The 24,348-nt window shown below is 40.0% G+C and overlaps 1 protein-coding gene across 4 annotated transcripts in view; it reads left to right on the top strand.

Moving 5' to 3' along the window:
• Window positions 1-24,348, top strand: part of wdfy3 (WD repeat and FYVE domain containing 3) — a 156,954-nt gene that overhangs the window by 79,237 nt on the left and 53,369 nt on the right. For all 4 annotated transcript variants that reach the window (XM_061906059.1, XM_061906061.1, XM_061906060.1 and 1 more), the window contains 9 exons: window positions 5,216-5,453; window positions 17,439-17,539; window positions 18,466-18,684; window positions 18,923-19,104; window positions 19,910-20,141; window positions 20,207-20,367; window positions 20,986-21,097; window positions 21,177-21,367; window positions 21,479-21,631. In XM_061906059.1, the coding sequence (XP_061762043.1) occupies window positions 5,216-5,453; window positions 17,439-17,539; window positions 18,466-18,684; window positions 18,923-19,104; window positions 19,910-20,141; window positions 20,207-20,367; window positions 20,986-21,097; window positions 21,177-21,367; window positions 21,479-21,631 (1,589 nt within the window). The remainder of the gene's footprint in view (window positions 1-5,215; window positions 5,454-17,438; window positions 17,540-18,465; window positions 18,685-18,922; window positions 19,105-19,909; window positions 20,142-20,206; window positions 20,368-20,985; window positions 21,098-21,176; window positions 21,368-21,478; window positions 21,632-24,348) is intronic.

Raw genomic sequence — 24,348 nt, 5'->3', positions numbered from 1 at the left:
GACCCCCCCTCCCCCACTCTCCAGGTGAGACCGGATGCAGTGGACGTCGAGTGGGATAAAGCATAATGTTGTGAAAGTCCAGTCCATAGTGGATCTAACATGATATTGAGAGTCCAGTCCATAGTGTATGAATAGAGTTACTGCTGTCCAATTACATCTTGTTTTATTATCACAATTCTGACTCTCAATTACAGTTGCAAGTCAAAGATGGCCATATTTTAACGTTTGTGGCAGAGGAGTTTGGCTTTAGAGTTGGTGACTACAGGGCGCCATGTTTGGGACCAACTCTGATACCAACTTGGCTATATTCTATCTGTAGTTCATGGTGTGTTTTTGTTGCGCCCTAAACAGTGTTAATACTGTGAGTATTGTAGTTTTTACGCACCAGCTGTTTGATTGTAACGTACATCTGAGTTGTGGTTTTCAGTACCAAATTACAGTTGCAGGTCCAAGACATTAGATGGCAGTAGTCTAGAGAGTAGGGCCTTCAGAGATGGTCCCCAAAATGGCGGCCTGTCGTGAGGGGCTTTTGACGAATCACAGACTATCTCCTCAATGAATGGTGAAAAGCCCACCCGCGTAAGGACATGGCGCCATGTTTTGGACGAATTCCGGAACCAACTTGGTCTTATTCTATCTGGTTCATGGTGTGTTTTTGATTTGCATGCAACAACAACAACAAGCTAAACTGTCCTGTTTGCGCTTCTCTGCCAACACACACGAGTCCCTTTGGTGCCCTCACAAACGATCAGAAAGTAGGAGTTAAAAATCAGAAGTTTTTTTTTGTATATATATACAGGTGCTGTTCATATTATTAGAATATCATGAAAAAGTTGATTTATTTCAGTAATCATATTCAGAACGTGAAACTTACATATTATATCAATTCATTACACACATAGTGATATATTTGAAATGTTTATTTCTTTAAATTTTGATGATTAGTACTGACAATTACTGAAAATCCAAAATCAGTATCTCAGAAAATTTGAATATTAGTTGCGACTAGTACCAAAAAATATTTTTTGGAAATGTGGGCCGACTGAAAAGTATGAACATGGAAAGTTTAAGCATGTACGGCAATCAATACTTAGTTGCAGCTCCTTTTGCCTGAATTGCTGCAGCAATACGGCGGGGCATGGAGTCGACCAGTCTATTGCACTCCTCAGGTGTTATGAGAGCCCAGGTTGCTTTAATGGTGGCCTTCAGCTCTTCAGCATTGTTGGGTCTGGCATCTCGCATCTTCCGCTTCACAATACCCCATAGGTTTTCTATGGGGTTAAGGTCAGGTGAGTTTGCAGGCCAATCAAGAACAGGGATACCATGGTCCTTAAACCAGGTACTGGTAGATTTGGCACTGTGTGCAGGTGCCAAGTCATGTTGGAAAATGAAATCTTCACCTCCATAAAATTGGTCCGCGGCAGGCAGCATAAAGTGTTCTAAAACTTCCTGGTAGACTGCTGCATTGACCCTAAACCTCAGGAAACACAGTGGACCAACACCAGCAGATGACATGGCACCCCAGACCATTACCGATTGTGGAAATTTGACACTGGACTTCAGGCAACGTGGATTCTGTGCCTCTCCTGCTTCCTCCAGACTCTGGGACCTTAATTTCCAAAGGAGATACAAAATTTACTTTCATCTGAAAACATAACTTTGGACCACTCAGCAGCAGTCCAGTCCTTTTTTTCTTGAGACCAGGTGAGACGCTTTTGACGTTGTCTCTTATTCAAGAGTGGCTTTACACAAGGAATGCGACAGCTGAAGCCCATATCTTGCATACGTCGGTGCGTGGTAGTTCTTTAAGCACTGACTCCAGCTGCAGTCCACTCTTTGTGGATCTCCCCCACATTTTTGAATCAGTTATGTTTGACAATCCTCTCCAGGGCGCGGTTATCCCTCTTGCTTGTACACTTTTTTCTACCACATCTTTGTCTTCCCTTCGCCTCTCTATTAATGTGCTTGGAAACAGAGCTCAGGGAACATCCAACCTCTTTGGCAATTACCTTTTGTGTGTTGCCCTCCTTCTTTAAAGTATCAATGGTCATCTTTTGGACAGTTGTCAAGTCAGCAATCTTCCCCATGTTTGTGTGTCATACAGAATCAAAACGAGAGACCATTTAAAGGCTTTTCCAGGTGTTTTGAGTTAGTTAGCTAATTAGAGTGTGGCACCAGGTGTCTTCAATATCTGACCTTTTCACCATATTCTAATTTTCTGAGATGTTGAATTCAGGGTTTTCATTGGTTGTCAGCTATAATCATCTCACTTTTGGCAGAAAAACACTTGAAATGTATCAGTCTGTTTGGAATGAATGTATACATTCTACAAGTTTGACTTTCTAAATGGAATTAATGAAATAAATCAACTTTTTTATGATATTCTAATAATATGACCAGCACCTGTGTGTGTGTGTGTGTGTATATATATATATATATATATATATATATATATATATATATATATATATATACTGTATATATATACATTTAATAGAAATGTTTAATACATTAGAAGAAATGGAGACAATAAATACAAGTAATTCAGAACCATTGAGGATTTATAAATACTGTAATATACATTTTGACTCAGTCGCATACTTTACAATTAATTTTCGAACCTTGATTAACTAACTATTAAAAGTTTGTATAGTGAAGCAAATTCCTCCATAAGAAACAATTTCAATAAGAGTAATTGGTTCCAACCTCAGTAAATAATACAAAGTGTTATAAAGTACCGTATATCAAATACACGTATCAAGGAGGTGATGAATCCACTGTCTCTTTATTAACAAGCTGAAACAACAACAAGCTGAACTGTCCTGTATGCGCTGCTCTGCCAACACATGCGCACACAAGTTAAAGTCCCTCAAAAACGGTCAGTAATCACAAAAATCCTTAAATTTAACAACCATATTGCTACAATAATACATATTTCTTTTAAAAAGGATCCGTGTGTGTGTGTGCCCTCTTGAAAGAGGCACCGCTGAACAAGAGTAACTCTTCTCTTCTGCTGTGAAAAAGGTCTGCTCTAGCATATTTTTCCGGAAAAGTCAGGTCACACACAATTAAAACTTGCTGTGGCTACTTTGTTGATTCAAATAGTGTCTGTTTTTTTTTTAACTTTAAACTTTTCGACGCTGGTCTGATGTCTTTTTGAGATTCGTTTCGAGTAAGCAAAATGGAGGAAACTTGTCAAAAGGTGAAAAACACAGAAAAGGTGCACACTGAAGCGCTGAGAAGTGACTAGTCGTGTAGTGCGCCCTACTTTTTGCCTGCCGGCGTGAGCCAAATAGACAGAATTTTGGTCCCCAGAGACACGGTTCTCACCGTGTAAAAGTTTGTAAATGGAGGTTGGACTGTAAATGTTTGTAAATGGAGGTTGCACTGTACACATTTGTAAATGGAGGTTGCACTGTACGTTTGTAAATGGAGGTTGCACTGTACATGTTTGTAAATGGAGGTTGCACTGTACATGTTTGTAAATGGAGGTTGCACTGTAAATGTTTGTAAATGGAGGTTGCCCTGTACAAGTTTGTAAATGGAGGTTGCACTAAACAAGTTGGTAATTGGATGTTGCACTGTACACATTTGTAAATAAAGGTTGCACTGTACATTTTTGTAAACGGAGGTCGCACTGTACTCGTTTGTGAATGGAGGTTGCGCTGTAAATGTTTGTAAATGGAGGTTGCACTGTACAAGTTTGTAAATGGAGGTTGCACTGAACAAGTTTGTAAATGGAGGTTGCACTGTACACGTTTGTAAATTGAGGTTGCACTGTACATGTTTGTAAACGGAGGTTGCACTGTAAATATTTGTAAGTCGAGGTTGCACTGTACAAGTTTGTAAATAAAGGTTGCACTGTACATGTTTGTAAACAGAAGTTGCACTGTACATGTTTGTAAATGGAGGTTGCACTGTAAATATTTGTAAGTGGAGGTTGCACTGTACAAGTTTGTAAACAGAAGTTGCACTGTACATGTTTGTAAGTGGAGGGTGCACTGTACAAGTTTGTAAATGGAGGCTGCACTGGAGCCAAATAGACAGAATTTTGGTCCCCAGAGACACGGTTCTCACCGTGTAAAAGTTTGTAAATGGAGGTTGGACTGTAAATGTTTGTAAATGGAGGTTGCACTGTACACATTTGTAAATGGAGGTTGCACTGTACGTTTGTAAATGGAGGTTGCACTGTACATGTTTGTAAATGGAGGTTGCACTGTACATGTTTGTAAATGGAGGTTGCACTGTAAATGTTTGTAAATGGAGGTTGCCCTGTACAAGTTTGTAAATGGAGGTTGCACTAAACAAGTTGGTAATTGGATGTTGCACTGTACACATTTGTAAATAAAGGTTGCACTGTACATTTTTGTAAACGGAGGTCGCACTGTACTCGTTTGTGAATGGAGGTTGCGCTGTAAATGTTTGTAAATGGAGGTTGCACTGTACAAGTTTGTAAATGGAGGTTGCACTGAACAAGTTTGTAAATGGAGGTTGCACTGTACACGTTTGTAAATTGAGGTTGCACTGTACATGTTTGTAAACGGAGGTTGCACTGTAAATATTTGTAAGTCGAGGTTGCACTGTACAAGTTTGTAAATAAAGGTTGCACTGTACATGTTTGTAAACAGAAGTTGCACTGTACATGTTTGTAAATGGAGGTTGCACTGTAAATATTTGTAAGTGGAGGTTGCACTGTACAAGTTTGTAAACAGAAGTTGCACTGTACATGTTTGTAAGTGGAGGGTGCACTGTACAAGTTTGTAAATGGAGGCTGCACTGGACAAGTTTGTAAATGGAGGTTGCACTGTACACATTTGTAAATGGAGGTTGCACTGTATACGTTTGTAAATGGAGTTTGGACTGAACAAGTTTGTAAATGGAGGTTGCACTGAACAAGTTTGTAAATGGATGTTGCATTGTACACGTTTGTAAATAAAGGTTGCACTGTACATGTTTGTAAACGGAAGTTGCACTGTACATATTTGTAAATGGAAGTTGCACTGTACATATTTGTAAATGGAAGTTGCACTGTACATATTTGTAAATGGAAGTTGCACTGTACATATTTGTAAATGGAAGTTGCACTGTACATTTGTAAATGGAGGTTGCACTGTACATGTTTGTAAATGGAGGTTGCACTGTACATGTTTGTAAATGGAGGTTGCACTGTACTTATGAACAGTCTGTCTAAGTGTAAATGTCCCCGCCCCTGCAGGCAGCATGACCACGTCCATGGAGGGCTTTGGCGCTGACAGCGTGTTCGCCACGCCGGCTGAGGACAACGGGCAGTACCGCATCAGCCGCAGCCTGGTGCGCTCGGCTGAGGACAGCACAGTGCCGCTCACCCGCGTCAAGTGTCTGGTGTCCATGACCACACCCCACGACATCCGCCTGCACGGCTCCGCCGACACGCCCGCCTTCGTGGAGTTTGACACCTCGCTGGAGGGCTTCGGGTGAGTCGCGCTTTCTTCTCGGGTTACGCTGGGAGCTATTAAAAAAGGCCATATCGCCCAGCCCTACGTGACGCACACACACTTACACCATAACGCACACACACTTACACCGTGACGCACACACACTTACACCGTGACGCACACACACTGACTGTTTTTTATATTTTAGACATACAGCATAAAAGTTCTCTGTGTGTTTCCACCAAAAACTACCTGGGTAGATTTAGTTCTTTAGGAAGCTCTCAGAGTCTTTCCAAAGGACCAGGGACTAATATCATGATGTTACTTTCACTATTAAAAGTGCACACCCATGAACATGGTCCGGACAGTGCAGCAGCAGAGAACACAAAAAGCAGAGGGAAGCTCTGAAACATTTCAATGCAAAGCGGCGTGGCTCAGATGATAGAGTGGCTGTGCTCGCAACTTGAGGGTTCCAGGCTCAATTACAGCGTCTTCCATCCTAGTGGCACACATGTCACCCACATTGCTCCTGATGGGCCATGGTTATTAGCACCTTGCATTCCACCATCAGTGTGTGAATGTTTGGGTATCATTGCAGCTTTGGGAAAGTGCTATACAAGTTACAGGTGTGCCCTGATTGCGAGTCACGGACAGGTGTGCCCTGATTGCCAGTCAGGGACAGATGTGACCTGATTGCCAGTCAGGGACAGGTGTGTCCTGATTGCCAGTCAGCTACAGGTGTGTCCTGATTGCCAGTCAATGACAGGTGTTCTCTGATTGCCAGTCAATGACAGGTGTGCCTTGATTGCCAGTCAATGAAAGGTGTGCCCTGATTGCCAGTTAATGACAGGTGTTTCCTGATTACCAGTCAGTGACAGGTGTGTTATGATTGCCAGTCAGTGACTGGTGTGTCCTGATTGCAAGTCAGTAACAGGTGTGTCCTGATTGCCAGTCAGTGAGTGGTGTGCCCTGATTGCCAGTCAGTGACAGGTGTGCCCTGCATGCCAGTCAGTGACAGGTGTGTCCTGATTGCCAATCAGGGACAGGAGTGCCCAGATTGCCAATCAGGGTAAGGTGTGTCCTGCTTTGCCAGTCAGTGACAGGTGTGTCCTGATTGTCAGTCAGTGTCAGGTGTGTCCCGATTGCCAATCAGGAACACTGAAGTGATGGCAAAGGGTGGAAAACAGTAAATGGAACCAAATAAGAGTCCTGGACAGGAAATAATACAAAGTACAATAAACTTACCGTAATTGTCATGTGAGATCAAAATATTTTACCATCTCACTTATTTTTTTAGCGCTTCTGTTTTGTGCTTACACATATTGTCCTAAATATGTGTGTGCATGTGTGTGTGCGTGTGCTTGAATCACATCAGAATAGAACATGAAGTTTCAAACTGCAGCACATGAGCGACAAACGCACTGCTGGCCCACTTTCTGCACAGCATGAAAACACACACACACAAACACACACTAACCCCTCCTTTCTCTTCCATCTGTCAACATGAAATATTGATGCTCCCCTCTGCTATTAGGAATAGCACTCTTCCCTCCCACACACACACTAGTGAGATTTCTGCTTGGTGAGGCACTGATATTGTTGTGATGGTGTCGTGTTCTAATCAGTGAAGTACAACTTGCTTATAAGAAGATAAATAATTTACTTGAAGTCAAATAATTTTTATTCCCACTTTTTATCAAACTTGAAAGCATTTTTCATCTTACTTTGTTTGTATAAAAAGTCCATTAGTCCATCTTCTACTTGTTTCACCTTATAACACACTTACACACTCTTTACATTCTCTTTGTGTACATGTTGTAGAAAGATGGCAGCAACAATCACCTAATAACACACATACACATTTTTCACATACTCTTTGTGTACATGTTGTAGGAAAATGGCAGCATCAATCGCCTAATAACACATGTACACACTCTTCACATAATTTTTGTGTACATGCTTGTAGAAAGATGGCAGCAACAATCACCTAATAACACACATACACACTCTTCACATACTCTTTGTGTACTTGTTGTAGAAAGATGGCAGCAACAATCACTTAATAACACATGTACACACACTTCACATCCTATTAATGTACATGGTTGTAGAAAGATGGCAGCAACAATCACCTAATAACACACATACACACTTTTCACATACTCTTTGTGTACATGTTGTAGAAAAATGGCAGCAACAATCGCCTACTAACACAATTACACACTCTTCACATAATTTTTGTGTACATGCTTGTAGAAAGATGGCAGTAACAATCACCTAATAACACACATACACACTCTTCACATACTCTTTGTGTACTTGTTGTAGAAAGATGGCAGCAACAATTACCTAATAACACACATACACTCTCTTCACATAATTTTTGTGTACATGCTTGTAGAAAGATGGCAGCAACAATCGCCTAATAACACACATACACACACTTCACATACTCTTTGTGTACACGTTGTAGAAAGATGGCAGCAACAATCACCTAATGACACACATACACACTCTTCACATAATTTGTGTGTACATGCTTGTAGAAAGATGGCAGCAACACTCGCCTAATAACACACTTACACACTCTTCACATACTCTTTGTGTACATGTTGTAGAAAGATGGCTGCAACAATCACCTAATAACGTACATACACACTCTTCACATACTATTTGTACACATGGTTGGAGAAAATGGCAGCAACAATCACCTGATAACACACATACACAATCTTCACATACTATTAGTGTACATGGTTGTAGAAAGATGGCAGCAACAATCACCTTATAACACACATACACACTCCACATACTATTAGTGTACATGGTTGTAGAAAGATGGCAGCAACAATCACCTAATAACACATGTACACACTCTTCACATCCTATTAATGTACATGGCTGTAGAAAAATGGCAGCAACAATCACCTAATAACACACATACACACTCTTCACATACTATTAGTGTACATGGTTGTAGAAAGATGGCAGCAACAATCACCTAATAACACATGTACACACTCTTCACATCCTATTAATGTACATGGTTGTAGAAAGATGGCAGCAACAGTCACCTAATAACGCATGTACACACTCTTCACATCCTATTAATGTACAGGGTTGTAGAAAGATGGCAGTAACAATCACCTAATAACACACATACACACTCGTCAAATACTATTAGTGTACATGGTTGTAGGACGATGGCAGCAACAATCACCTAATAACACGTGTGCACACTCTTCACATTCTTTTTGTGTACATGTTGTAGAAAAATGGCAGCAACAATCGCCTAATAGCACATGTACACAGTCTTCACATAATTTTTGTGTACATGCTTGTAGAAAGATGGCAGTAACAATCACCTAATAACACACATACACACTCTTCACATACTCTTTGTGTACTTGTTGTAGAAAGATGGCAGCAACAATTACCTAATAACACACATACACTCTCTTCACATAATTTTTGTGTACATGCTTGTAGAAAGATGGCAGCAACAATCGCCTAATAACACACATACACACACTTCACATACTCTTTGTGTACACGTTGTAGAAAGATGGCAGCAACAATCACCTAATGACACACATACACACTCTTCACATAATTTGTGTGTACATGCTTGTAGAAAGATGGCAGCAACACTCGCCTAATAACACACTTACACACTCTTCACATACTCTTTGTGTACATGTTGTAGAAAGATGGCTGCAACAATCACCTAATAACGTACATACACACTCTTCACATGCTATTTGTACACATGGTTGGAGAAAATGGCAGCAACAATCACCTGATAACACACATACACAATCTTCACATACTATTAGTGTACATGGTTGTAGAAAGATGGCAGCAACAATCACCTTATAACACACATACACACTCCACATACTATTAGTGTACATGGTTGTAGAAAGATGGCAGCAACAATCACCTAATAACACATGTACACACTCTTCACATCCTATTAATGTACATGGCTGTAGAAAGATGGCAGCAACAATCACCTAATAACACACATACACACTCTTCACATACTATTAGTGTACATGGTTGTAGAAAGATGGCAGCAACAATCACCTAATAACACATGTACACACTCTTCACATCCTATTAATGTACATGGTTGTAGAAAGATGGCAGCAACAGTCACCTAATAACGCATGTACACACTCTTCACATCCTATTAATGTACAGGGTTGTAGAAAGATGGCAGTAACAATCACCTAATAACACACATACACACTCGTCAAATACTATTAGTGTACATGGTTGTAGGACGATGGCAGCAACAATCACCTAATAACACGTGTGCACACTCTTCACATTCTTTTTGTGTACATGTTGTAGAAAAATGGCAGCAACAATCGCCTAATAGCACATGTACACAGTCTTCACATAATTTTTGTGTACATGCTTGTAGAACGATGGCAGCAACAATCACCTAATAACACACATACACACTCTTCACATACTCTTTGTGTACTTGTTGTAGAAAGATGGCAGCAACAATTACCTAATAACACACATACACTCTCTTCACATAATTTTGTGTACATGCTTGTAGAAAGATGGCAGCAACAATCGCCTAATAACACACCTACACACTCTTCACATACTCTTTGTGTACATGTTGTAGAAAGATGGCAGCAACAATCGCCTAATAACACGCGTGCACATTCTTCACATACTCTTTGTGTACATGTTGTAGAAAGATGGCAGCAGCAATCACCTAATAACACACATATACACTCTTCACATAATTTTTTTGTACATGCTTGTAGAAAGATGGCAGCAACACTCGCCTAATAACACACTTACATACTCTTTGTGTACATGTTGTAGAACGATGGCAGCAACAATCAACTAATAACACACATACACACTCTTCACATAATTTTTGTGTACATGCTTGTAAAAGATGGCAGCAACAATCACCTAATAACACACATACACACTCTTCACATACTCTGTGTACATGTTGTAGAAAGATGGCAGCAACAATCGCCTAATAACACACATACACACACTTCACATACTCTTTGTGTACACGTTGTAGAAAGATGGCAGCAACAATCACCTAATGACACACATACACACTCTTCACATAATTTGTGTGTACATGCTTGTAGAAAGATGGCAGCAACACTCGCCTAATAACACACTTACACACTCTTCACATACTCTTTGTGTACATGTTGTAGAAAGATGGCTGCAACAATCACCTAATAACGTACATACACACTCTTCACATTCTATTTGTACACATGGTTGGAGAAAATGGCAGCAACAATCACCTGATAACACACATACACAATCTTCACATACTATTAGTGTACATGGTTGTAGAAAGATGGCAGCAACAATCACCTTATAACACACATACACACTCCACATACTATTAGTGTACATGGTTGTAGAAAGATGGCAGCAACAATCACCTAATAACACATGTACACACTCTTCACATCCTATTAATGTACATGGCTGTAGAAAGATGGCAGCAACAATCACCTAATAACACACATACACACTCTTCACATACTATTAGTGTACATGGTTGTAGAAAGATGGCAGCAACAATCACCTAATAACACATGTACACACTCTTCACATCCTATTAATGTACATGGTTGTAGAAAGATGGCAGCAACAGTCACCTAATAACGCATGTACACACTCTTCACATCCTATTAATGTACAGGGTTGTAGAAAGATGGCAGTAACAATCACCTAATAACACACATACACACTCGTCAAATACTATTAGTGTACATGGTTGTAGGACGATGGCAGCAACAATCACCTAATAACACGTGTGCACACTCTTCACATTCTTTTTGTGTACATGTTGTAGAAAAATGGCAGCAACAATCGCCTAATAGCACATGTACACAGTCTTCACATAATTTTTGTGTACATGCTTGTAGAACGATGGCAGCAACAATCACCTAATAACACACATACACACTCTTCACATACTCTTTGTGTACTTGTTGTAGAAAGATGGCAGCAACAATTACCTAATAACACACATACACTCTCTTCACATAATTTTGTGTACATGCTTGTAGAAAGATGGCAGCAACAATCGCCTAATAACACACCTACACACTCTTCACATACTCTTTGTGTACATGTTGTAGAAAGATGGCAGCAACAATCGCCTAATAACACGCGTGCACATTCTTCACATACTCTTTGTGTACATGTTGTAGAAAGATGGCAGCAGCAATCACCTAATAACACACATATACACTCTTCACATAATTTTTTTGTACATGCTTGTAGAAAGATGGCAGCAACACTCGCCTAATAACACACTTACATACTCTTTGTGTACATGTTGTAGAACGATGGCAGCAACAATCAACTAATAACACACATACACACTCTTCACATAATTTTTGTGTACATGCTTGTAAAAGATGGCAGCAACAATCACCTAATAACACACATACACACTCTTCACATACTCTGTGTACATGTTGTAGAAAGATGGCAGCAACAATCGCCTAATAACACGTGCACACTCTTCACATACTCTTTGTGTACATGTTGTAGAAAGATGGCAACAACAATTACCTAATAACACACTTACACACTCTTCACATACTCTTTGTGTACTTATTGTAGAAAGATGGTAGCAAGTATAAAGATGGCAGCAACAATCGCCTAATAACACACGTACACACTTTTCACATACTCTTTGTGTACTTGTAGAAAGATGGCAGCAACAATCGCCTAATAACATGTGTGCACACTCTTCACATACTCTTTGTGTACATGTTGTAGAGAGATGGCAGCAACAATCACCTAATAACACACATACACACTCTTCACATACTATTTGTACACATGGTTGTAGAAAATGGCAGCAACAATCACCTAATAACACACATACACAATCTTCACATACTATTAGTGTACATGGTTGTAGAAAATGGCAGCAACAATCACCTAATAACACAAATACACAATCTTCACATACTCTTTGTGTACTTGTCGTAGAAAGATGGCAGCAACAATCACCTAATAACACACATACACAATCTTCACATACTCTTTGTGTACTTGTCGTAGAAAGATGGCAGCAACAGTCGCCTAATAACACCTGTGCACACTCTTCGCATACTCTTTGTGTACATGTTGTAGAAAGATGGCAGCAGCAATCACATAATAACACATGTACACACTCTTCACATCCTATTAATGTACAAGGTTGTAGAAAGATGGCAGCAACAATCACCTAATAACACACTTACACACTCTTCACATACTATTAGTGTACATGGTTGTAGAAAGATGGCAGCAACAATCACCTAATAACACACTTACACACTCTTCACATACTCTTTGTGTACTTGTTGTAGAAAGATGGCAGCAACAATCGCCTAATAATACGTGTGCACACTCTTCGCATACTCTTTGTGTACATGTTGTAGAAAGATGGCAGCAGCAATCACCTAATAACACACATACACACTCTTCACATAATTTTTGTGTACATGGTTGTAGAAAGATTGCAGCAACAATCACCTAATAACACACATACACACTCTTTACATAGTCTTTGTGTACATGGTTGTAGAAAGATGGCAGCAACAATCCCCGAATACCACTCTTACACACATCTTCACATACTATTAGTGTACATGGTTGTAGAAAGATGGCAGCAACAACCACCTAATAACACACATACACACTCTTCACATACTCTTTGTGTAAATGTTGTAGAAAGATGGCAGAAACAAACGCCTAATAACACACATACACACTCTTCACATACTCTGTGTACATGTTGTAGAAAGATGGCAGAAACAATCACCTAATAACACACATACACACTCTTCACATACTCTGTGTACATGTTTTAGAAAGATGGCAGCAACAGTCGCCTAATAACACGTGTGCACACTCTTCACATACTCTTTGTGTACATGTTGTAGAAAGATGGCAGCAGCAATCACCTAATAACACACATACACACTCTTCACATAATTTTTGTGTATATGGTTGTAGAAAAATGGCAACAATCACCTAATAACACATGTACACACTCTTCACATCCTATTAATGTACATGGTTGTAGAAAGATGGCAGCAACAATCACCTAATAACACACTTACACACTCTTTACATACTAGTAGTGTACATAATTGTAGAAAGATGGCAGCAACAATCACCTAATAACACACATACACACTCTTCACATACTATTAGTGTACATGGTTGTCGAAAGATGGCAGCAACAATCACCTAATAACACACTTACACACTCTTCACATACTATTAGTGTACATGGTTGTCAAAAGATGGCAGCAACAATCACCTAATAACACACATACACACTCTTCACATCCTATTAATGTACATGGTTGTAGAAAGACGGCAGCAACAATCACCTAATAACACACTTACACACTCTTTACATACTAGTAGTGTACATAATTGTAGAAAGATGGCAGCAACAATCACCTAATAACACACATACACACTCTTCACATACTATTAGTGTACCTGGTTGTAGAAATATGGCAGCAACAATCACCTAATAACACACATACACACTCTTCACATCCTATTAATGTACATGGTTGTAGAAAGATGGCAGCAACAATCACCTAATAACACATGTACACACTCTTCACATTCTATTAATGTACATGGTTGTAGAAAGATGGCAGCAACAATCACCTAATAACACACATACACACTTTTCACATCCTATTAATGTACATGGTTGTAGAAAGATGGCAGCAACAATCACCTAATAACACACATACACACTCTTCACATACTCTGTGTACATGTTGTAGAAAGATGGCAGCAACAATCGTCTAATAACACACATACACACTCTTCACATACTCTGTGTACATGTTTTAGAAAGATGGCAGCAACAATCGCCTAATAACACACTTACACACTCTTCACATACTTTTGTGTACTTGTTGTAGAAAGATGGCAGCAACAATCGCCTAATAACATGTGTGCACACTCTTCACATACTCTTTGTGTACATGCTGTAGAAAGATGGCAGCAACAATCACCTAATAACACATGTACACACTCTTCACTTACTATTAGTGTACATGGTTGTAGAAAGATGGGAGCAACAATCACCTAATAACACACATACACACTCTTCACATACTATTAGTGTACATGGTTGTAGAAAGATGGCAGCAACAATCCCCTAATAACACATGTACACACTATTCACATCCTATTAATGTACATGGTTGTAGAAAGATGGCAGCAACAATCCCCTAATAACACATGTACACACTATTCACATCCTATTAATGTACATGGTTGTAGAAAGATGGCAGCAACAATCCCCTAATAACACACATACACCCTATTCACATCCTATTCATGTACATGGTTGTAGAAAGATGGCAGCAACAATCACCTAATAACACATGTACACACTCTTCACATCCTATTAATGTACATGGTTGTAGAAAGATGGCAGCAACAATCACCTAATAAAACACATACACACCTTTCACATCCTATTAATGTACATGGTTGTAGAAAGATGGCAGCAACAATCACCTAATAACACATATACACACTCTTCACATACTATTAGTGTACATGGGCGTAGAAAGATGGCAGCAACAATCACCTAATAACATGTACACACTGTTCACATCCTATTAATGTACATGGTTGTAGAAATGGCAGCAACAATCACCTAATAACACACATACACACTCTTCACATACTCTTTGTGTACATGTTGTAGAAAGATGGCAGCAACAATCACCTAATAACACATGCACACACTCTTCACATCCTATTAATGTACATAGTTGTAGAAAGATGGCAGCAACAATCACCTAATAACACACTTACACACTCTTCACATACTATTAGTGTACATGGTTGTCGAAAGATGGCAGCAACAATCACCTAATAACACACTTACACACTCTTCACATACTATTAGTGTACATGGTTGTCGAAAGATGGCAGCAACAATCACCTAATAACACACATACACACTCTTCACATCCTATTAATGTACATGGTTGTAGAAAGATGGCAGCAACAATCACCTAATAACACACATACACACTCTTCACATACTATTAGTGGACATGGTTGTAGAAAGATGGCAGCAACAATCACCTAATAACACACATACACACTCTTCACACCCTATTAATGTACATGGTTGTAGAAAGATGGCAGCAACAATCACCTAATAACACACTTTCACACTCTTCACATACTATTTGTGTACATGGTTGCAGAAAGATGGCAGCAACAATCACCTAATAACACACATACACACTCTTCACATACTATTAGTGTACATGGTTGTAGAAAGATGGCAGCAAAAACCACCTAATAACACACATACACACTCTTCACATACTCTTTGTATAAATGTTGTAGAAAGATGGCAGAAACAATCGCCTAAAACACACGTACACACTCTTCACATATTCTTTGTGTACATGTGGATGTACTACCAGTCTGTGGTTGCCAGTGTTCTGTTCTACATGGTAGTGTGCTGGGGGGGCAGTACATCTAAGAAGGACAGCTCCAGACTTGAGAAACTGATCAGGCGGGCCGGTTCTACAATCGGAATGAAACTGGACTCACTGGTGACGGTGGCAGAGAAGAGGACTGTGGACAAACTAGTGAGCATCCTGGATGACGCCAGTCACCCTCTGCATAGCATTATCAGTAGCCAGAGGGGCCTGTTCAGTGCTAGACTGCTTCATCCCAAGTGCAGGACTAATAGACTCAAGAACTCCCTTGTCCCACACGCCATTAGACTGTACAACTCCTCTCTGGGACGGGGGACGGGGGGTATTAGGATGACAGGGGATGCAAAACATTAACAGTGCAATACGTTTTCATAACATGGTCACTACTGCCTACTTTGTCTTGTTATATTCTTATTTTACTGTTATATTGTTATTCCCATTGTTTTTATTCTTTTTGTAATATTTCTCTATTTTGTTTCCTTTTAAACCCCCATTATTTACTTTTTTTTTTTTTTTTTTGTTTAAATTGATCTCAACTCTGTACACTGCTGCTGGAATTTTAATTTTCCTGAAGGAAGTCTCCTGAAGGAATCAATAAAGTACTATCTATCTATCTATCTATGCTTGTAGAAAGATGGCAGCAACAATCACCTAATAACACACATACACACTCTTCACATACTCTTTGTGTACATGGTTGTAGAAAATGCTGAAAATGCATAATAAAGATGGGAAAAATATATATATGTTGCACTGGAGTATAAGTCGCATTTTTTGGGGAAATTTATTTGATAAAACCCAACATCAAGAATAGACATTTAAAAGGCAATTTCAAATAAATAATGAATAGCAAACAACAGGCTGAATAAGTGTACGTCATATGACGCATATGTAACCAACTGAGAAGGTGCCTGGTATGTTGACGTAACATTATGGTAACAGTCATTCAAATAACTGTAACATATAGAACATGCTATAAGTTTAACAAACAATCTGTTACTCCTAATCGCTAAATCTGATGAAATCTTATACGTCTAGTTTCTTACATGAATGAGCTAAATAATATTATTTGATATTTTACGGTAATGTGTTAATAATTTCACACATAAGTCGCTCCTGAGTATAAGTCGCACCCCCGACCAAACTTTGAAAAAAACTGCGACTTATAGTCCGAAAAATACATTTTATATATATATATATATATATATATATATATATATATATATATATATAGTCATATACAGTATATGTATATCTACTGAATGAATGTATATATGTATACTTATATGAAAATATATATACACACACGTGTACATATAAATGTGTGTGTGTGTGTGTGTGTGTGTGTGTGTGTGTGTGTGTGTGTACAGTATATATATATATATATATATATATATATATATACTATATAGTATTTAGATAACCTGTATAAAGATGACTCTAACACCCTTGATGATGCATTTGATACTGTGTGGATGTCCTCTCTTGTGTTGACATTGTGTAGGTGTTTGTTCCTGCCCAGTCTGGCGCCACACAACGCCCCCACCAACAACGCCAACGCCTCTGGGGTCAGCGACGGCGCGGTGCTGAGCGGCATCGGCACAGGTATGACGTCACATGTAATGACCTCACCACATGTATAAGTCACTGGTTATGACATCATCACATGTATGACATCATCACATGTATGAAGTCACTAGTTATGACATCATCACAGGTATAACGTCACTGGTTATCACATCCTCATATGTATAACATCATCACATGTATGATGTCACTGGTTATGACATCATCAGATGTATGACCTCATCAAAGGTATGAAGTTACAGGTTATGACATCACATGTATGAAGTCACTGGTTATGACAACATCACATGTATGATGTCACTGGTTATGACATCACATGTATGACATCATCATCACATGTATGACATCATCACATGTATGCATGTATGACACACACCCACACAGAAAACTTAGTTTTGATGGACTTCCTCATCTCTAACATGACTTTGTTGGAGCCTGGCTATTATTGAATTATTGACAATCAGATTCATTTTTATTACAAATTCATATATTTGGGCTCCATCTAAAAGTGCACTTTTTTCATATCTATTATTTATTATTTCAATAACAACAGTACTTCCATCTCCCACTCGTTATTATCCTTCCTCCCATATTTTATCCCGCCTCCCTCCCTGTGTCACTGCTCTTATCCGCCATCTTCAGACTTTTTGTTCCATGACTGAGCAAAATAATTGTGAGAGAATAACCTAGACAATGTCAGGAGCATCGTTTTCCTTCACATGTAATATGTGTTTGTTGCTAGCAATAACACTGCAGCGGGTTATTTCTTTGTGTTTGGCGCCCTCTACCTTCACTGCTGTGTACTGCTTGTATTTTCATTCTTTCCACTGCTGTACTGTAAAGGTACAGTCTGTATCTGCAGGACGTGTGTCTTCACCTATTCTTTAGGGGGCGCTGACAATGCAAGAGATGTTACTGACGCACTTTACTTCTGCCACCACTAGGGGAGCGCTTGTTTCCACCACCCTCCGGCCTTAGTTACTCCACCTGGTTCTGCGTGGAGCGATTCAGCACAGCGCCCCAGGCCCACCCGGTGCGCCTGCTGACGGTGGTGCGACGGGCCAACTCGTCAGAGCAGCACTACGTGTGCTTGGCGCTGGTGCTGTCGGCCAAAGACCGGTCGCTCAGCGTCTCTACTAAGGAAGAGCTGCTGCAGACGTATTGTGAGAACACCCACACCTCTCCTGCCGCTCTTCACCAATAACACCACTTTCTCTCTCTCTCTCTCTCTCTCTCTCTCTCTCTCTCTCTCTCTCTCTCTCTCTCTCTCTCTCTCTCTTTCTCTTTCTCTCTCTTTCTCTCTCTTTCTCTCTCTTTCTCTCTCTTTCTCTTTCTCTCTCTTTCTCTTTCTCTCTCTTTCTCTCTCTCTCTCTCTCTCTCTCTCTCTCTCTCTCTCTCCAGCGGATGAGTCCAGTGAGGAAGCATCTTTCTATGAGATCCTGCCTTGCTGCGCTCGTTTTCGCTGTGGCGAGCTCATCGCGGAGGGCCAGTGGCACCACCTGGTGTTGGTGATGAGCAAGGGCATGCTGAAGAACAGCATGGCCACGCTCTACCTGGACGGGCAGCTCATCAATACCGTCAAGGTATCACAAATCATCCATTTTCAAATCAATCGCGACTCTTATTTACAACGATCCTTAATCCATTAAAAAGATTTAAAGGCTAGATTATACAAATGAGTTTCAAGATGGGATTTAAATGCTTCCACTGAGGTAGCATCTCAAACTTTTACGGCTAGAACATTCCAGAGTACTGGAGCCCCAATAAAAAAAGCTCTAAACCCTGCAGACTTTTTGGGGGCTTTTTGGAATCACTAATTAGTTCTTACAATGCAGATTTCTGTCTGGGGCATATTGTACAATACACTCAGCAAGATAGGATGGAGGTGGAATGTGAATAATGATCTCAGCATTGCTGGTCGACAAAATGGAACACATTTTAGCGACATTACGGAGATATTAGGCTGTTTTAGTAACACTCTTAATGTGTGACTCAAATGAGAGAGATGTGTTGAATATACAGTAATACCCAAATTCTTTACCGAGTCATTTTGTGTAATTGTTTGGTTGTCAAATGTTAAGGTGTTATTATTAAATAGGTGTATAATTGTTTGGATGTCAAATATTAAGGTGGTATTATTAAATAGGTGTGTAATTGTTTGGTTGTCAAATGTTAAGGTGTTATTATTAAATAGGTGTATAATTGTTTGGATGTCAAATGTTAAGGTGGTATTATTAAATAGGTGTGTAATTGTTTGGTTGTCAAATGTTAAGGTGGTAATATTAAATAGGTGTCTAATTTTTGGGTTGTCAAATGTCTATCAACTGTTAAAAGTTCCCCATATAATTGTCATTTCATGAAAGACACCCGCTTTTCCGTGTCTTCCAGCTGCACTACGTGCACAGTGTTCCGGGGGGTTCTGGATCGGCCAACCCGCCGGTGGTCAGCAGCGTGTACGGCTACGTGGGAACGCCGCCGGCCCAGCGCCAGCTCTCCAGCCTGGTCTGGCGCTTGGGGCCCAGCCACTTCCTGGAGGAGGTCCTGCCCGCCGCCAGCGTCACGGCCATCTTCGACCTGGGACCCACCAACGTGGGGAGTCTGCAGGCCGTCTACCTGCCTTGTGAGGGCCCCGCCTTTCTCTTTTGTCTCCCTTGCACGCCCCCCACTGAAGGTCTGCTCGCACAGGTAAAGACTCCAAGGCCGAGGTGGCGCCCGCCTCCCCCGTGGCGCTGGTGCCAGAGGAGAAGGTGTCCTTCAGCCTCTACGCTGTCTCCGTTACCACTCTGACCGTGGCCAAGATCAGGAAGGTCTACAACAAACTGGACAGCAAGGCCATCGCCAAACAGGTAACACGCACACACACGCAGTTGCCATGGTGATAGACTGTACAGGTAAAGTTTTAAAATGTAAAAAGAAGCTAACCTTTATTGACTGTACAGGTAAAGTAGTGTTTAAAGTGTAAAAAGAAGTTAACCTTTGTTGACTGTACAGGTACAGTTGTATTTAAAGTGTAAAAAGAAGCTAACCTTTATTGACTGTACAGGTAAAGTTGTATTTAAAGTTTTAAAAAGCAGTTAACCTTTATTGACTTTATAGTTACAGTTGTATTTAAAGTGTAAAAAAGCTAAGCTTTATTGACTGTACAGGTACAATTGTATTTATAGTGTAAAAAGAAGCTAACTTTTATTGACTGTACAGGTACAGTTGTGTTTAAAGTGTAACAAGAAGCTGACCTTTATTGACAGTACAGGTAAAGTTGTATTTGAATTGTAAAAAGAAGCTTACCTTGATTGACTGTACAGGTACAGTTGTACCTAAAATGTAAAAAGAAGCTAACTTTTATTGACTGCACAGGTACAGTTGTGTTTGAAGTGTAAAAGAAGCTAACCTTTATTGACTGTACTGCTACAGTTGTATCTAAAGTGTAAAAAGAAGCTAATAGTGAAACATGACTCCTTCCGTAGCTGGCTGTGTCATCTCATGAAAACGCCACGCCAGTCAAGTTGATCCATAACGCCGCCGGACACCTCAATGGAGCGGCGCGCACCGTGGGCGCCGCCGTCATCGGCTACTTGGGTGAGCTAGCTTGGGCGCGATCCCTCCCGTCGACGACGCGAACAGGACGATGAACGCCTCCTCTCATGTTGCTCCGCAGGCGTGCGCGCCTTCTCCCCGAAGCCCGTGGCCATCAACCTGCAGTACGTGGGCGGGGCGGCGGCCATCTTGGGCCTGGTGGCCATGGCGTCTGACGTGGAGGGTCTGTACGCGGCGGTGAAGGCGCTGGTGTGCGTGGTGAAGAGCAACCCGCTGGCTAGCAAGGAGATGGAGCGCATCAAAGGCTACCAGGTGGGCGTGGCCACCTGAAGAGCTGACATGTCATGTGACCCTCACATGTTGGCGCTGACATATGATGTGACACTCACATGTTGGCGCTGATATATGATGTGACCCTCACAGCTGTTGGCCATGTTGCTGAAGAAGAAGCGCTCGCTGCTCAACAGTCACATCCTGCACCTGACCTTCTCCCTGGTGGGTACGGTGGACAGTGGCCATGAGACCTCCATCATCCCCAACTGCACCGCCTTCCAGGACCTGCTCTGTGACTTTGAGGTGACTCATATTTACATAATCATAATTATATTTACCTACTCATTATCATTTGGACTCATACTTACATACTTGTTATCCTATTTGCTAATCATACACATAATAAATCTTAGTAATATTAACATACACATTATCATACTTAATAATATTAACATACACAGTCATATTTATTGATATTTACAAACGCATTTTAATACAACCCAATACTATTTACATTCACATAATAATAATACTTAATAATATTTACATACACATGATTGTCTGGAGATGCCATTTGAAGTTGAGTGTTTATTGTATAATTGAAAGAATTAGTAATGATATTTGAAGGTATTAGCAATAATATTTAAAGGTATTAGTAAACATATTTGAAGGTATAAGTAACAATATTTGAAGGTATTAGTAACAATATTTAAAGGTATTAGTAAAAATATTTGAACCTATTACAGTAGTAACAATATATGAAGGTATTAGTCATAATATTTGAATGTATTAGTAACAATATTTGAATGTATTAGTAATAATATTTGTAGGTATTAATAATAATTGAAGGTACTAGTAACAAAATATGTAGGTATTAATAGTAATATTTTAAGGTATTAGTAATCATATTTGAAGGTATTAGTAACACTATACGAAGGTATTAGTAATAATATTTGAAGGTATTAGTAATAATATTTGTAGGTATTAATAATAATTGAAGGTATTAGTAACAAAATATGTAGGTATTAATAATAATATTTGAAGGTATTAGTAATCATATTTGAAGGTATTAGTAACAATATTTGAAGGTATTAGTAACAATATTTGAAGGTATTAGTAAAAATATTTGAACCTATTACAGTAGTAACAATATTTGAAGGTATTAGTCATAATATTTTTCTCGCCCGGAAAAGGGTGGAATGCCATCTCCGGGTTGAGTAGGAGACCCTGCCCCGAGTGGAGGAGTTCAAGTCCCTAGGAGTCTTGTTCACGAGTGGGGGAAGAGTGGATCGTGAGATCGACAGGCGGATCGGTGCGGCGTCTTCAGTAATGCGGACGTTGTACCGATCCGTTGTGGTGAAGAAGGGGCTGAGCCGGAAGGCAAAGCTCTCAATTTACCGGTCGATCTACGTTCCCATCCTCACTTATGGTCATGAGCTTTGGGTCATGACCGAAAGGATAAGATCACGGGTACAAGCGGCCGAAATGAGTTTCCTCCGCCGTGTGGCGGGGCTCTCCCTTAGAGATAGGGTGAGAAGCTCTGCCATCCGGGGGGAACTCAAAGTAAAGCCGCTGCTCCTCCACATCGAGAGGAGCCAGATGAGGTGGTTCGGGCATCTGGTCAGGATGCCACCCGAACGCCTCCCTAGGGAGGTGTTTAGGGCACGTCCAACCGGTAGGAGGCCACGGGGAAGACCCGGGACACGTTGGGAAGACTATGTCTCCCGGCTGGCCTGGGAACGCCTCGGGATCCCCTGGGAAGAGCTAGACGAAGTGGCTGGGGAAAGGGAAGTCTGGGTTTCCCTGCTTAGGCTGCTGCCCCCGCGACCCGACCTCGGATAAGCGGAAGAAGATGGATGGATGGATGGAGTGATAATATTTGAAGGTATTAGTGATAATATTTGAAGGTATTAGTCATAATATTTGAAAGTATTAGTAACAATATTTGAATGTATTAGTAATAATATTTGTAGGTATTAATAATATTTAAAGGTATTAGTAACAAAATATGTAGGTATTAATAATAATATTTGAAGGTATTAGTAATCATATTTGAAGGTATTAGTAACAATATTTGAAGGTATTAGTAATAATATTTGAATGCATTAATAGTAATACTTGAAGGTATTAATAATAATATTTGAAGGTATTAGTGATAATATTTGAAGGTATTAGTCATAATATTTGAAGGTGTTAGTAACAATATTTGAATGTATTAGTAATAATATTTGTAGGTATTAATAATATTTGAAGGTATTAGTAACCAAGTATGTAAGTATTTATAATAATATTTGAAGGTATTAGCAATAATATTTGAAGGTATTAGTAACAATATTTGAAGGTATTAGTAATAATATTTGAATGCATTAATAGTAATACTTGAAGGTATTAATAACAATATTTGAAGGTATCAGTAATAGGGCTGGGCGATATATGGAATTTACTGGATATGTCGTGGGTTTGTCTTTGTGCGATGTAGAAAATGACTAATATCGTTTTATTGGAGTATACGTTCTCACATAGTTGTTTTTAGCTGCGGGCATTACACTTCAGGCTTTTCTCACTCTTTCTTGTCTCTCCTTCTTACAGAGACATAAAACAAGCGCACCTTCTTACACACGTCACATACTGTCACGCGTGCAACGTCATACGCCCTCGCCGAGCAGAGAGGTAGCAGCATGGGTAACGTTACCTGTGGCAGGTGGTGCTAGCGAAGCGGTGCGAGTGGTAATATGACAGAGAAGGTACCAATCTGGTAACAAATGGAGGAAGAATTAATTCATTAGCCAAACCACCTGGCGGTGAAGATGTTGAACATGTCAAGTATGGGGAAATAGCTTTGCTACAAAAAGTACCAGCACTGTTAATTTGTAGCATCATTTGAAAAGTCACTCGCTAGAGAATGCTAAGTGCTTGAAACGCCGCATGTCAACATCTCCGGCCGGTGCCACACCCACAAAATGCCCAAGCAACCATTTCCACATCAACACCGTATAAAACAAATAGTCAACAACAGAAGG

Source organism: Nerophis ophidion, linkage group LG07 (genome assembly GCF_033978795.1).
Source record: "Nerophis ophidion isolate RoL-2023_Sa linkage group LG07, RoL_Noph_v1.0, whole genome shotgun sequence".
In the NCBI taxonomy this organism is placed as follows: domain Eukaryota; kingdom Metazoa; phylum Chordata; class Actinopteri; order Syngnathiformes; family Syngnathidae; genus Nerophis; species Nerophis ophidion.
This window is presented reverse-complemented; position numbering and strand designations above follow the sequence as displayed.